Here is a 13,765-nt window from a genome sequence, read left to right on the forward strand (position 1 = left end):
AATTTTCTTTCATTTTGTCAACTGTTCCATCTGTTTAAAACATAACATAGGAAAAAAGAGCATCTGAAAAAATTAGAATTCCTACCATGGTTTTGATGAAGAGCACAGAGCGTACTCAAAAATATGATTTTAAAAGTAGCCCCAAGGTCTGGCAATTGGCAAAAATGTCCAGCATGGTAACTTTAAGGTTACTTCTGCATGTTCGCTCTGCCTTGGCAATACTGCTTTTACAGTGTTAATAGTTCAACAGTTGAAACAAAAAGAAAATGCATCTTATTAAGCATGGCATGCAGTATTTAGACTAGTTAAGAGTGTTTCCTGGACGACTACCTATCTAGCAGACGAGTGCATGATCGCTACCCTCAGAAAATATCTTTGTAATCCCAGCGGAAGACTTAACCCAGAAACGGAAGTTGAAATTTAGCGCCAACAGTTAAAGCTGAAAATGGATGTTCGGAAAGTGAAGACCAAGGTTTCTTCTGGGTTCAAGATGCGTGGATTAATGCTACGACCGTACGTCTTGTTTCAAATAAATGCTGATTTAGTGATGCCACATTCATGTTCTGTCTGAAAACAAAGACTGTTCTAAGACCTGCGAGCTGGCGTAAAACGTAGTTGGTGGCAGCTGGCTCTGTGCACCATTATATTACTGTCAGATGATGAGCACGGCTAACTTAGACAGCTAACGTGATAGATAAACAATGTTTTCGGTAGACGGTTTTACGTTCTTGGATCCAGAAAGCTGGCAGAAGACTTTCCCCCGAGTTGTATTATTGGGAAAGAATCACTACTGATGACAACTACATGATCACTCCTTTCACAAAACTAACAGCCGTGGTCGTTCTGTAGACAACGAATAAGCCACACTGTTCGTTTTGAAATTGTGCTTATTAGGTGTATTAAATCAGTTTATCTTGTCATTTATGATGGGGTGCCTACTACGCTGCTGTGATCAGGTTTTGACAACTACATTGTGCTTTCACAGGGAAGCCAGCAAGTATTTATTGGAGGTATTGGAATCTGTGAGTGAGGTCGAGCTGAATGATGTCATTGAGCGCATATTGGATGCTGTGGAAAAACAGCCATGTAAGTGACACATACTGGTTTGCAGATTTTACAAAACAATACTGAAAACAAATCACTGAGATGCTACAGTGTCTTAGTTATAGTGCCCACTGAATTATTAATTTGAAATGTATTGACTCTTTCCTCCTTCAGTATCTTCTAGCATGATTGAGCTGGCTGTGGTGGAGACTGCTGTGCAGGACTGCAGTCAGTCAAGCGATGAGACAATGTAAGTTTACATACAGACTACACATATCATCCTGTTGCTGCCTTATTCAGCAGGCACTGCTTATTTCTGTATGAAAATTATTTACTTTATTGTGTTTATTTTTAGAGACAATGTTTTCAACATCATTGGAGCGTTTGATGTTCCAAGATATATTTACAGTGCAGAGAGGAAGAAATTTGTACCGTACGTACCCATAACCCATTCAAGAATGCTAATTATTCCTTTGTGATGTGCATGGTAGCATGCATTCAGCTGGGTGTTGAGCTCTAATCCTCTCATTCTGGTTCGGTTAGTCTCAGCATGACCACTAATCCATCACCTGGCCTCTGTGGCCTGGCCAGGGACAAAGCTGAGCTCTTCAGAGAACGCTACACCATCCTGCAACAGGTTAGTAAGTAAATAACTAAGTAAAATGTATTTGTATAACACTTTTCACAGACATAAGTCACAAAGTGCTTTACAAAAGGGTTATTCAACATAAAAGAGAGAATAACATAGAACTTGAAGTGACCACCCAAGCCATGTGTTTCAAAATACAAAAACAAAAAAAAAAACAATACATAATAAGAATACACAATACACAGTAAAAATACGTAATAAATACATAAAATGCAGACCTGGTGCATTGAATCAAGTAGAGTAGGGATTTTTCCATTCCATATATACAGTGCAGAACCTGATTTAGTCATTGTTTACATTTCATGTTTGAGAGATTTGGCAAATGCTTTTGATCCAACAAAAAGCATTAGTGAAGTCATCATCTAGGAAGCGTTGAATCTTGTTTTGGTGTTCAGTGTAATGTTATTTTTTCTGAGGTAGTTGTTATGTCTTGTTGCCATAGCGCACTCACAGGCATGAACTTTTCACTCCTCCTGTGATTGGCTCAGCTCCAGAGGAGGGCAGAAATAAATTCCAGGTAATGTGAAAGTCTTGGAGCATTTACAGTTATCTAGCAGAAGCAATGCCACCTTAACAAACAGACAACAAAGTTAAGATGCTATGAAATAATACAATAAACTGCTACGTTCCTCTCTTAATGATTTATTTTGATTTGATCGGTAGCTGAAAACTGTTGAAGCACTCTTGGGAAGCACTGCTAAGCTGGGGGAGGTCATCATCTTGGGCATGATAACACAACTAAAAGAGGTAAAGAGGTACAAATCTTTTGTTTTGACACATTGATGCCATGAATTCTTCATGTTTATCTTTTATTTGTATTTTCCATCCGCAGGGCAAATATTACCTTGAAGATCCAAGTGGCACAGTACAGCTGGACATATCGAAGGCAATATCCTTTGGCATGCAGTTGATTTGTAAAGTTGATTTGTAAAGTTTTGAATAGCCAGTTTCCTGTCAGTGCTGCTATGCACCTTAACCCCTTCCTTACCAGTTCCACAGCGGTCTTTACACAGAGTCCTGCTTTGTTCTTGCTGAAGGTAAAGTGACCATTATGCTATTCAGTTATCTCAACTCATTTGCACTCAGTGTGCGTTATGCATGAATTGTAACCGCACTTCATGTGGGAAACTAGCTCCGTACGTAAATGATTAGTTATTGTTTGCTGTTCTTAATTGCCCTTTAATTCACTTTTTTTTTTACAATTAAATACAGGATGGTATGAAGATTTAGTCCTCCATGTGAATGCCTTTGGGTTTCCACCGACTGAACCCTCCTCCACCACAAGGTAAACAGACTAACACATTCTACCAGTCATTTCTTGATGCCATTGCAGTTTCGAAATGCATGCATTTATTTGGCTGGTACTGAAGTGTGTTTCATCACATCTTATTCTCAACATGTTCTTCAGAGCCTATTATGGAAACATGAACTTTTTTGGAGGCCCGTCCACCACCTCAGTCAAAGCCTCTGCCAAGCTGAAACAACTGGAGGAAGAGAATGAGGATGCCATGTTTATCATTGTGTCTGACCTATGGCTGGACAATGTTGAGGTTCTGGAGAAGATCCACACTATGTTTGCAGGTGTCGTAATTTTTTTTAAGTTGATATACCGCAAGGTTACATTTTTTGTTCGTAATTTCTTTGAAGGACTTGGCAGCACGGAAAGGATCAGTGGAAGTCTTGTAGTCTTTTTTCGTATGAAGGCTAGGGTGTTTTCAATGTACTACACAGATTATGACATTTGTGCTGATTGTGGTCAACTGAATTGACACTCTCTGTTTGACTTTCTGTAGGATATTCAGCTATGCCTCCCACCTGCTTCATCTTCTGTGGCAACTTCTCCTCAGCCCCATATGGCAAAAACCAGATCAAATCACTGAAAGGTGTGTTTATGAAATGGCTTTAATGTTACGTTTCTTTTTCAAAATTCAGATTCCCCTATCGTGTTAACATGTTCTCCCTCTCTTTTAAGTTGTTATATACCTATTTTATGTCGTTGATCCTTTTAGAATCATTCAAAGCTCTTGCTGATGTGATATGTGAATATCCAAACATCCATAACAGGTATGTTTACAGCACTTCAATGTTTTATTGTCCTATTGAGAAATCATGTGGATGTTCACAAACTAAATCTGTATCCTTGTTTTTTATATTTATGTGTTAGGAAAGACATTCTAAAATGTATATTGCATCGTTATTGATTAAAGCTCTCATTTGTCTGTCCTTAATTACCTTGTTTTGCTAAGCACATAGGAATTGGGAACCTCCTAACAGTGTTTGTGTCCTATGTAACTGCAGTAGCCGCTTTGTGTTCGTCCCAGGCCCTGAAGACCCTGGCCCCAGTGCAATACTGCCACGGTGAGAGTGTGCAACAAGCCCATTTGCATTAATTACATGTCTTAGGGCCTTGGGTGTGACCATGTTATAAAAAACGTTTGAGGACATCTGGAATGAGAATCAAGTCCCTTTGTGTGGTCCGTAGAGTATTTTGAGAAACGGTCTGAGTGGTGAGAATGGTTTTATTGTTTTGTAACATTTGCTGAATGTGTGTGAATGTGTGTTCTACCTTTTAAGAAGCTCTTGAAGACCCAACTCTTCAGAGAACGCCTCCTTTGCTAACTTGCACTTCCTCTCCCTTCCTCTTCCTTTCTCTATCTCTCCTTATCTTTCCTCTAATGCTATTTCCTCTAACTAGTACTTAACTCGCACTTACAGTAGTTACATTCCTGCACTTTTTACTCCTTGTGTAAAGTAGTATTTATTGTTACACTACGTCTCTATTGCTCGTAGCTTGATTGTTTTCTCCTTTGTACGTCGCTTTGGATAAAAGCGTCTGCGAAATGACTAAATGTAATGTGAATAATGGATACCCACAGGCCCCCCTTGTCAGAACACATCACAGAGGAGTTCAGACAGCGAGTGCCTTCCTCTGTGTTCACTACCAACCCATGCAGGTAGCACACCACCTTCCCTTGGTCGTTAATGACATCTTCCTCAGTTGTTATATCACAGTTGCTTAGTCTACGCCCCAGTAAGCTCTATGTATATGATCTGTTGTAGTGTTCTGTAGGTCACAACAGTAATCATGATGCAGACAGCAGTATTTCAAGTGTTATTTAAAAGTTATGTTATATTTTGATGTTCACTGCAGATTTATTTGCATCTGACATCATTTACTACCTGGTTTGTTAGACTCACCACATTTGTTTTGCCCTTCTCCAGAATCCAGTACTGTAGTCAGGAGATCATAGTGATGAGAGAAGACCTAGTCAACAAAATGTGCAGGAATTGTGTGCGCATGCCGAGTGGCACTCTGGATATTTCCAACCACGTGAGTAGTGGCGTCTGAACCTCTAGAGAGCCTATGCTATGCTCTCATCCAGACACAACATTAGCAGTCTTCCTTACCCTTTACATTGGGGATGTTCATTTCATAATGATTTATTTTATGTTTTTATTTCTTTGTCATTATAAATTGCAGTTTGTGAAGACCATCTTGTGCCAAGGCCATCTGAGTCCTTTGCCCTTGTATGTCAGCCCGGTGTACTGGGCGTATGACTATGCGATGCGGGTTTACCCTGTTCCGGACGTCATTGTCTTCGCTGACAAATATGACCCCTTCAACATCACCAACCAAGACTGTCTGTGCATCAATCCGGTATGTCATTTCTGTGTAGAATATAGAGATGTAGGCACTGTACTCTCATTAAGAGTCTTGTCTAAGCTTACTGTAGATGAATATACTCAAAACCTCTGAAATACTTGCATTTTAGTACAAAAAATCTAGCATTGTTATTCGTTTCATATTTTTAGTGCATATCATCCACAGTTAGAAAATATAATTTTCTTTGTGATTTCTCCATTCATTTGGTTCACTGTTTTAGGGATCATTTCCTAAAAGTGGCTTCACATTTAAGGTGTACTACCCCTCCAACCGAACAGCAGAGGACAGGTATGGGATTCATGTAGTTGTGTCAGTTCTGCCATATTCAGATCTGTTTACTGCTGATATTAATTCAGAAGGATTTGTTTGTATAAAGTCATGTTTGCATTTTTTCTGTTTCCAGCAAACTTCAAGGACTGTAGCAAAGGACTGTAGCTGACATGGCAAACACGGCAATCATGGCAGCATTTTTGTGACTGTACACTCTTGTAAAATATTGTGTGATTTTGATTTCTATAAATGTCTTTTTAATCTTGTGTTAACTTCCATGTCTGTTTTATTGTTACTGTCAATAAAAGACGTATAATGAGAAAAACAGCGCTATTAGTTTTGAAAAAAAAAGATTGTATGTGTCTGTTACTTTCTGCAAAGTACAAATACAAGTATCTACAAATGTCACTTTTAGAAGAGTGATGTTAATGATTGACAACTTTTTGTTTCATTCTTTAGTTATAGTTCAATGACCATGAACATTACAAAACTGTTGTGTTCACATTTCAGAAAGTCAAAGACAGTTTTAAGTATTTGTGCATCCTAAAGACGGAAATGGATTGTGAACTCAAACTACTGGATGATATCTACACTCATGCTCTTGCCACTGCCACTTATTACAAGTTCACTGTGTGTCACATCAAGTCACCTGGAGGTTTTCATCAGTGTCCAGGGTCAATCATTTGCTAATTCTGAAATAAGGTGGTATGGGTGCGAGACCATAGCCGTGAGTTTTATTTTTCAAATACGTTTTGGCAGGTTTAAAGAAACTACGACATGAGCGACATGAGAAATATCATTACGAGTTTCAAATAAAATGTTTATTTCAATGAAGCAGTTCAAAACGTCTGAAGATTTGTTTGCGACTTTAGGCATCTTCTGGCGTTCGTAAATCTCCTTACACTTGGTGACGCAACACAATCTGAGATTGCTTGCTTGGGCTTGATGCAAATTACTTTTCTCGTGTTCAGGTTCGGTTGTGAGGGACCTGATAAGTGGCCAATCTCTGTTGATTCCACTCACTTCCGGTTCGGCCTCTTGCAGTTAAACAAATACATTTTGCTCGTCTCTGTTGCAATTAACTGTATCCGAGCCACCACAGACTTGTTTTTAACTATTTTTTGCGCGCGTTTGATCTCGACATAGGCAGGTATTACTCCTGATTCAGTGCTCGTAAACTGCAGTGCATGCACTGTCGCAAGGTATGTAACCTATGTTGCTAGCATTAGCTAGGACCAACAGCAGAAATAAGTTAGCTGCCTACAATAACGTTCACGTTATCAACATTAGCACGAACTGAAGAGCCTCTGGTTGGTCTAAACGGTAAGAATGCTTTAACGAAAACGCAAAAATGTTACAACGTATCTGCAGTTTATGTCTGATGCGTATTGGTATTTTCTTGTTGACATGCCTGCTGACATGTGCATTTGTTTTGATCCCTCTAACGCCCCGTGCTAACCAAGACCGCAATCGTATTACTTGCTAGCTTACTGAAGATGTTATTAGTCTGTATGGTCGAAATTCTCAAACACTGAAGTAGCCAGCTTCAAATGTATTTGGAAATAGTTGACTGTGTTTTAATATTGAAACATAGACTAGTGTTTTTCCTTGTGCGGTCCAGTCCTTGGATGGCCCAACCCAAGCCTTAAGTCATTGCTAATCGGATGCTGCTTGAAAGAACAGTCAAAAACTCGTATTTGAGGGAATGACGAACGGCGTAACCTATTTTTTCTGACAATGACCAGTAATGGGGAAAGAGGAGCTTTCACCTTATGATTTAGGGGAGAGTGGGGTGAGTTGTCCCAGTTTTTACTTAAAGTGACTTTAAAGCGAGGCCATGACAGTAATGCTTCCAAATAAAATATGTACATATATTTCAGGATGTGGTGCATCCCTGGGAACAATCACTTTGGACCTGAAATAGATTATTTAAGAAATATGTCTCGTGGCACAACTTGCCCCCGGTGCAAGTTGAAATTCAAATGAAGACCAAATTGACTGCAATTCTCTTCACAGATCTGGCCTACTTCAGAACAACCCACTTGTCGATGCAACAGGGGAATATACATTTCTGCTCCCTTCTGGCTGGCTCCAAAGCACTAACACATGTGTGAAATGTTTTCAAACTTGTCTATAACTGTTCAGACACAACAATCAAACAACCTTGATCATAGAAATTTTTCTTTGGAAGGCAAAAAAAGTTTTTTGAACTTAAATGTGCTTTCCTCTCATGCAATGAGGCTCTCTTCTTTGCAGGATGAGTAAAATGGCTGACTCTTCAAAAATGTGTGGTCACATGACCAATTTCTTCTATGGTTCCCTAGAAACAGTGGGTGGCACAACTTCCCTGCTGGCACAAATCACCCCACTCTCCCCTACGTTGTTTGAGCAGCAGGACTGCCATGGCAGAGATGGAGGACGATTTGGCTGATGCCATGCCCAGAAGAGGGCCTGAGGATGACGAGGACTCTGAGAGAGATGAAGATGAAAGAGACTGGGTGGTGTGGGATGAGGAGGAAGAAGAGGAGGTGGTGGTGGTGGTCGACACAGATATGCACCTGTCAAAGGTGGACACTCCTCCAGAACGCAGTGGTCATATTGCTGTTGTTGATGGAAACTTCATGTTCGTGTGGGGAGGATACAAGGTATGCTTCCAAGTAAGGCTTAATATCAAGGTTTGACACTATTTAAATCTTCTTTATGGAAATATCATAATTATTTTCTCTCTTTTACTCAGTTAAACAGTTTTTATTTCTCTGTAATGTTTGAAAACATGTAGCTGACCCAGTTGTCTTAGTTGTATTGCTATTAATGCTTTGAATATTATATTTTATATTATTTATATTTATATTTATTATATTTAAAAAACTCCTGTCCCTCTCAATCAGAATGCAGAGGCCATGGGGCTGTTTGAGTTGTACCTGCCCAGGAGTGAAATGTGGATTTATAACATGGAAACAGAAAGATGGTAATTCATTATATTACATTTTGCTGTTCAGTTATTAAACTAGTTCTCATAAGCCGTACGTGTGTAATTTGAATCCCGAATCTCATTTAGTTCTGATGTCTTTTGCAGGAAAATGCAGTTAACAGAGGGCGAGTTGCCAGCCTCCATGTCTGGCAGTTGTGGTGTATGTGTGGACGGCGTTCTCTATCTCTTTGGTGGGCACCATACCAATGGAAACACCAATCTAGTAAGTTATACTGTAATGTCACAGCTATTACATTCAGAAATCATTTGTAGCATAGGATTGACCTGTTTTCTTTCATTTACATGCATATTACAATTAACCATCTGAAAGAGATATTTATTCAAACCTAAAATCAAGTGCGATTGAAGGCATGCATTTTTCATCAGGACTTGTACTTACTGGTAATATTATCTATGACCTTGGCACAGTCATTGCCTTACCTGCATGAGTTCTAGGATCATGTAGTAGATAGTAGCTGTGCCTGTCCTGACCGCGCTTCTCCTGCGTTGCCCCCTGCCCCTCAGGTGTATCGTCTTCCTCTGAGATGCCCTGTGCTGCGCTGGGAGAAGATGACTAATCTCAAAGGCCTAGCCCCCACTTGCAAAGACAAATTGGGCTGCTGGGTGTACAAAAATAGGTGGGGGACAGATTGCGGTCTGTATTCAAGCACTGTATTCTACTGTAACTAAAGCCAAGTCTACGTCAAGTCTATGTACACACAAGGCTAATACACTTAGAATTGTTTCAGTGTTGTAGTTAGGTTGTACTTAGGTTTTCTAAGTTGAGAATCAGTCTTGGCAATTTGATCAGTTCACTTAGTCCACTGTTCTGTGTGTTTCAACAACAGCTTGGTGTTTTTTGGTGGCTATGGCTACTTTTCACAAGAGGGTCACAGAGGGACCTTTGAATTTGACGAGACTTCTATCATTATGGTGAGTTGTTAGACTTGGATGTGTTGACTATTGGGATAAAGGGCATTTGTACATATGAACACACTGGTTTGATATTTATTTATGTATACAGTATGTTATGTGTTTTTATTTGTAGGGCAATCATATAGCACGTGGCTGGAATAACCATGTCCACGTTCTGGATTTGGAAACACTGTCTTGGAGCCAACCAGTCACAAAGGTGGGCCTAGTTATCAACCAATCACACCATGATTGCCTGATCAGTCGTGCCTCTAGTTGACAACCATTTGCTGGTCCCTTTACTTACTCTCCTGTTTAAATGCATACTGTAAATGATCTGGACAGGTAAATAATTAATACCATCCTTATCTCTCCCATTATTTAGGGTAATTCCCCATCTCCGAGGGCAGCCCATGCCTGTGCAGCTGTTGGCAATAGAGGATATGTGTTTGGGGGTCGATACATGGTGAGTTGATATGGTTGTTTACCTAAAACACTCTTTTTTTGTAATTTTAATGTAAAATATCAACATATGTTGTTGTGTGGTCATGTGATGAAAAGGTTTCTTTTGATTTAGTCTTTCAGGGTGTGTATCTTCTCACTTTGTATTTTACAACTGTGTACTTAAATGTACTTTTCATGTACGTATCATTCACTGATGGAATATTATTATCTGTGTTATAGATAATCTGTGTTATCTGTATTATCTTATATGTACTAAAGTGTAGAGAACAGTCCCTTCAGGATTTTGCAACCTTGCCATTTTCGCAAATTCATGCTAATTGAAGGATCTTGGGTTTCAAAATGTTCTGCAAAAAAAACCCATAAACTCATGGAACTCCTTCATTACTTGTGGTTGTTTTTATTGTCAAAATCACTGCATCACAATTTTAGGAATTCCCATAGGAAATTAGAAATAACCTCAAAATCACTGCAATTTCTGAGAGTTCCCGCAGGAAATTCTGTCACTTTTGGCCACAACAATCACAACAAACCCTTGCAAGATCCTGGTGGGACTGAAAGAAGCATTAGTTAACAGAGAATCCTGTTGTCCCATTCTGATGAAGGCACCGCTAGTGTGTTAGCATTATATATTAACCATCTGTGCTCTTCATCCAGAATTACCGCTTGAATGACCTGTACTATATTAATTTGGACACTTGGGAGTGGAGCGAAATGTAAGTATCTTTAGAAATGTAAGTGAGCAATGGCATCAAATAAAGCCTAGACTACGGGGCAGCACATAGGCTGTCATACTATCAATATTCATCAAACTATCATGAGCGAGGCAAGGACTTGTGGTGATCTGCAATTTGGTGCCTAGTGTTTAAGCTTGTGTTCATTCCATGTCGCAGATTACCTTTTAACAGCTTGCAACAGCTGTTCCCACTGCCGAGTTTCCGTGCATGATTGTCATTGGTCAGCACCCCAGACATAATTTTCACCTGTTTTTACTGTTGACTGTGCTTTGTGCCAACACTTCCATTCTCAGGTCTGTACCCCAGAACGGTCCGGTGGGTCGCTCCTGGCATTCCTTCACCCCGGTGTCCTCAGACCACATATTCCTGTTTGGAGGCTTCACCACCTACAGACAGACTCTCAGTGAGTGTGCATGCAGTGCCTTAGCCTCAGTGATTTTACAGAGTCCTCTAGTAGTCCCATAGAGGGTGCAAGTGTGTTTGGGTGTGAACACGGGTCAAATACTTCACAGGCACAGACGTTTCTTTGGATGTTTCCTGTGAAGCCACTGGAGACAGAATTGATTTCTTTGTTTAAGTTCCTGATTGTAGAGCATTGGAGAGTCATATAAACAATTATCTCTGAGAGCAGCTATTTCTGTGATCAAAATGCATAGACAGCTCTATGTCAGGAAAATGGTCAGGTATTCTAAACAAATGTGAGGTAAATACACATTAACACATGTCAATGAATGCTCTTTATCTTTTTCTCACTATGTATGTGCTCTTCAGATTTTTTTTTTTAATGTAGCTCTGAAATTATGCTCACAGGTGACGCCTGGCTGTACAGCATCAGCAAGAATGAATGGAAGTCCTTCAAGCACAACCATACTGAGAGCCCCAGGTACTGGCATTCCTGTAGATTTCAGCAGCTGACGAGAACGGGGAGAATAAAAATGGAGCATACAGACAGACGTTAAGCTAACGTGTTCAATTTTACGGGCTGTTCTCAAGCACTCCTTCAATTACAGTGGAAAAATCTGGCTGCAGTTATGTCAAATTTGTAATGCGTGTCTTGTGAGTGCAGTTTACTAGCGCAAGCTGAGGGCCCCGGTGCTCTCTCCGGTTGTAATGGAGTGTGAAGATCTGGTTTCCTTCTGTCCCTGGTGCAGGCTCTGGCATACGACGTGCTACGGCCCCGAGGGGGAGGTGTTTGTGTTCGGAGGCTGTGCCAATAACCTTCTATCCCGGGAACGAGCAGTGAGTATCTTCACCGTTCTTACTACCCTGCATACTAGACGCTTCAGTCCACTTGTTCACTGATAAACTTTTCATGTATTGAGGGGGGGGGAAATGAGAAGCATGGTATAATTCTAGCCCAAAGAAAACAGATGCATTTTTTTAATTGTTATTATTTATTATAAAATGTATAAATTAATTTAGTTTTTGCTCAAGACTTTGCCAATGCACTCTATAACAGTTATAGTGCCCTTGTTGAAATCTGTGTAAGCACTATATAGCACTTGAAGTGGAAGGGACTATTGTATGAAAACCCTTACAGTTTTCAATTTTTGCTGAGAACCTTTAAGGGATCTACGTAGAAGCACCTTTTAAAGGATCTATGTAGAAGTAAAAAGGTTATAGGTTATTTCGTGGGATTAAAGGTTTTCGAGGGAAAAAGCGAAGAATCATTGAGGGTTGTAGATTGCACCTTCTTTCCCTGAGAGCATTCCACTGTCTTGGGTTGCTCCTGCTCCTCCTTGAACTTGGGGCTAGTATTGAGTGCTGAGGTAAATTGCATGACTGAGTTTACCTATGAATTACCCAGGAAATAAATAATTGAATGGACAACAAGCAGTCGGCCTGTCAAACAGAATCATGTTACTGTTTTGAATGTGCCTGTGGCCTCGGTCTAAATCGATCTGGCAGTAATACCCTTGATGATATCATTATCTTAACAGGCCCATAGCAGTGAATTACTGGTGTTCAATGTCCAGCCCAAGTCATTGGCAAGGTGAGTAAGGTGACTGAACCCTGTTGTTGTTTAGTGGCCCAGATTCTGACCTTCTTGTTATTCTATCATGCCATGCATGACATTACTGATAAAACAGCCCTTTTAGTCAAGAAGGCGACTGGTTGCCCTAGTCTTAGGCTAGGCCGATCATCCTCTTTTTTGTAAAATCTTTGTAGTATGTTTGAGTCACAACAACAATGACCCGGTCATACTTCACTGATAATCCTTCATAAGATCATATATAACTTGAGTATGGCTGAGACTCTATGTATTGATGGCCGCCCCACAGGTTGTGCATGGAGGCTGCAGTGCAGCACAGAGATCGGCTGGAGACCATCTGGGACTACCTGCCCAAGCATCTGCTGCATAACCTCAAACAGAGGATGAGCAGCAACAACACCATGGGGTCCTAAACCGAGCAGGCCACTCAGACTCTTGGATGTATGGTATTTGTGTGTGTGTGTGTGTGTGTGTGTGTGTGTCTGTGTGATTGCACTGCCACTGTCTTGCATCTAGAGGCTGGAAAAATGACTTGGTTGCCTGCCAGTGAACAGCGTATGTGCTTAGATACAGGACAAGATGAAAATTCCAGTCTCTGTGGTAATGCTCATCAAAACAAAAGGTTGTGATTGGAGGAATATACCCATATCCATTTGCCTTTTGAGTCCCCTTTGATTGGATGCAGAAATCCAGTTTGTGAGGATGGCTACAGGCTTCTGTTTCTGTTCTGTCACAAGTTTCTATTTGAATGCATAGTTTTATTGTGTACATATGTCAAAATATATTTATATATATTTTTGTTTCCTGTGGATTTTCTCTTTGCTGCGTGTATGTTCAGAAGATACATGCCTGCAAAAATTGCTTTTTGGTGTGTGTTCTGCTTTGTGTTTTCTTTTTCTTTCTGCTGTGAATGTCATGTAGGTCAGCCTCACCTGGTTTTATGAACACTCAAAAAATGTAATGGCCAGAGCTTTGTGTTAGTGCAAACAATTTTACTGTAGCTGTTTGATCATGTTTGAACACAAAACAAACTTTTCTGTCATTGATTTGCACACACTATTTC

The 13,765-nt window shown here is 40.2% G+C and overlaps 2 protein-coding genes across 7 annotated transcripts; both read left to right on the top strand.

Moving 5' to 3' along the window:
- Window positions 1-218: 218 nt before the first annotated feature.
- On the top strand, window positions 219-6,110 carry pole2 (polymerase (DNA directed), epsilon 2). Its single transcript, XM_012826820.3, has 19 exons — window positions 219-513; window positions 986-1,086; window positions 1,219-1,294; window positions 1,400-1,477; window positions 1,588-1,681; window positions 2,136-2,210; window positions 2,357-2,440; window positions 2,526-2,582; window positions 2,682-2,730; window positions 2,906-2,978; window positions 3,102-3,274; window positions 3,487-3,576; window positions 3,703-3,757; window positions 3,992-4,051; window positions 4,570-4,647; window positions 4,916-5,024; window positions 5,175-5,351; window positions 5,578-5,645; window positions 5,761-6,110. Exons 1-19 carry the CDS (start codon window positions 446-448, stop codon window positions 5,777-5,779), a joined length of 1,584 nt encoding a protein of 527 aa, XP_012682274.1. The 5' UTR covers window positions 219-445; the 3' UTR covers window positions 5,780-6,110.
- A 514-nt stretch (window positions 6,111-6,624) lies between these two features.
- klhdc2 (kelch domain containing 2) lies at window positions 6,625-13,564 on the top strand. Of its 6 annotated transcripts, none has more exons than XM_012826825.3 (14): window positions 6,625-6,950; window positions 7,958-8,284; window positions 8,516-8,595; window positions 8,704-8,821; window positions 9,124-9,236; window positions 9,447-9,531; window positions 9,647-9,730; window positions 9,896-9,976; window positions 10,630-10,688; window positions 11,003-11,112; window positions 11,520-11,592; window positions 11,861-11,948; window positions 12,650-12,702; window positions 12,992-13,564. In XM_012826825.3, exons 2-14 carry the CDS (start codon window positions 8,030-8,032, stop codon window positions 13,113-13,115), a joined length of 1,323 nt encoding a protein of 440 aa, XP_012682279.1. In that variant the 5' UTR covers window positions 6,625-6,950; window positions 7,958-8,029; the 3' UTR covers window positions 13,116-13,564. The 6 variants fall into 6 exon arrangements, with proteins under 6 accessions (XP_012682279.1, XP_031436846.1, XP_012682276.1 ...); XM_031580986.2 differs by having other exon boundaries at window positions 6,625-6,829; window positions 7,952-8,284; XM_012826822.3 differs by having other exon boundaries at window positions 6,626-6,950; window positions 7,952-8,284.
- The last annotated feature ends 201 nt before the right edge of the window (window positions 13,565-13,765 follow it).

This window comes from Clupea harengus, chromosome 14 (genome assembly GCF_900700415.2).
Source record: "Clupea harengus chromosome 14, Ch_v2.0.2, whole genome shotgun sequence".
NCBI lineage: Eukaryota > Metazoa > Chordata > Actinopteri > Clupeiformes > Clupeidae > Clupea > Clupea harengus.

Bases quoted from the DNA above. Each gene is read 5' to 3' on its own strand.
- pole2 (XM_012826820.3), top strand. From the start codon at position 446: ATGGATGTTCGGAAAGTGAAGACCAAGGTTTCTTCTGGGTTCAAGATG. The intron at 1,087-1,218 runs GTAAGTGACACA...TTCCTCCTTCAG, and splicing joins TGCTGTGGAAAAACAGCCAT to TATCTTCTAGCATGATTGAG. The intron at 5,025-5,174 runs GTGAGTAGTGGC...TATAAATTGCAG, and splicing joins CTCTGGATATTTCCAACCAC to TTTGTGAAGACCATCTTGTG.
- klhdc2 (XM_031580982.2), top strand. From the start codon at position 7,610: ATGAAGACCAAATTGACTGCAATTCTCTTCACAGATCTGGCCTACTTC. The intron at 7,736-7,951 runs GTGTGAAATGTT...ATGGTTCCCTAG, and splicing joins GCTCCAAAGCACTAACACAT to AAACAGTGGGTGGCACAACT. The intron at 11,113-11,519 runs GTGAGTGTGCAT...TTATGCTCACAG, and splicing joins CACCTACAGACAGACTCTCA to GTGACGCCTGGCTGTACAGC.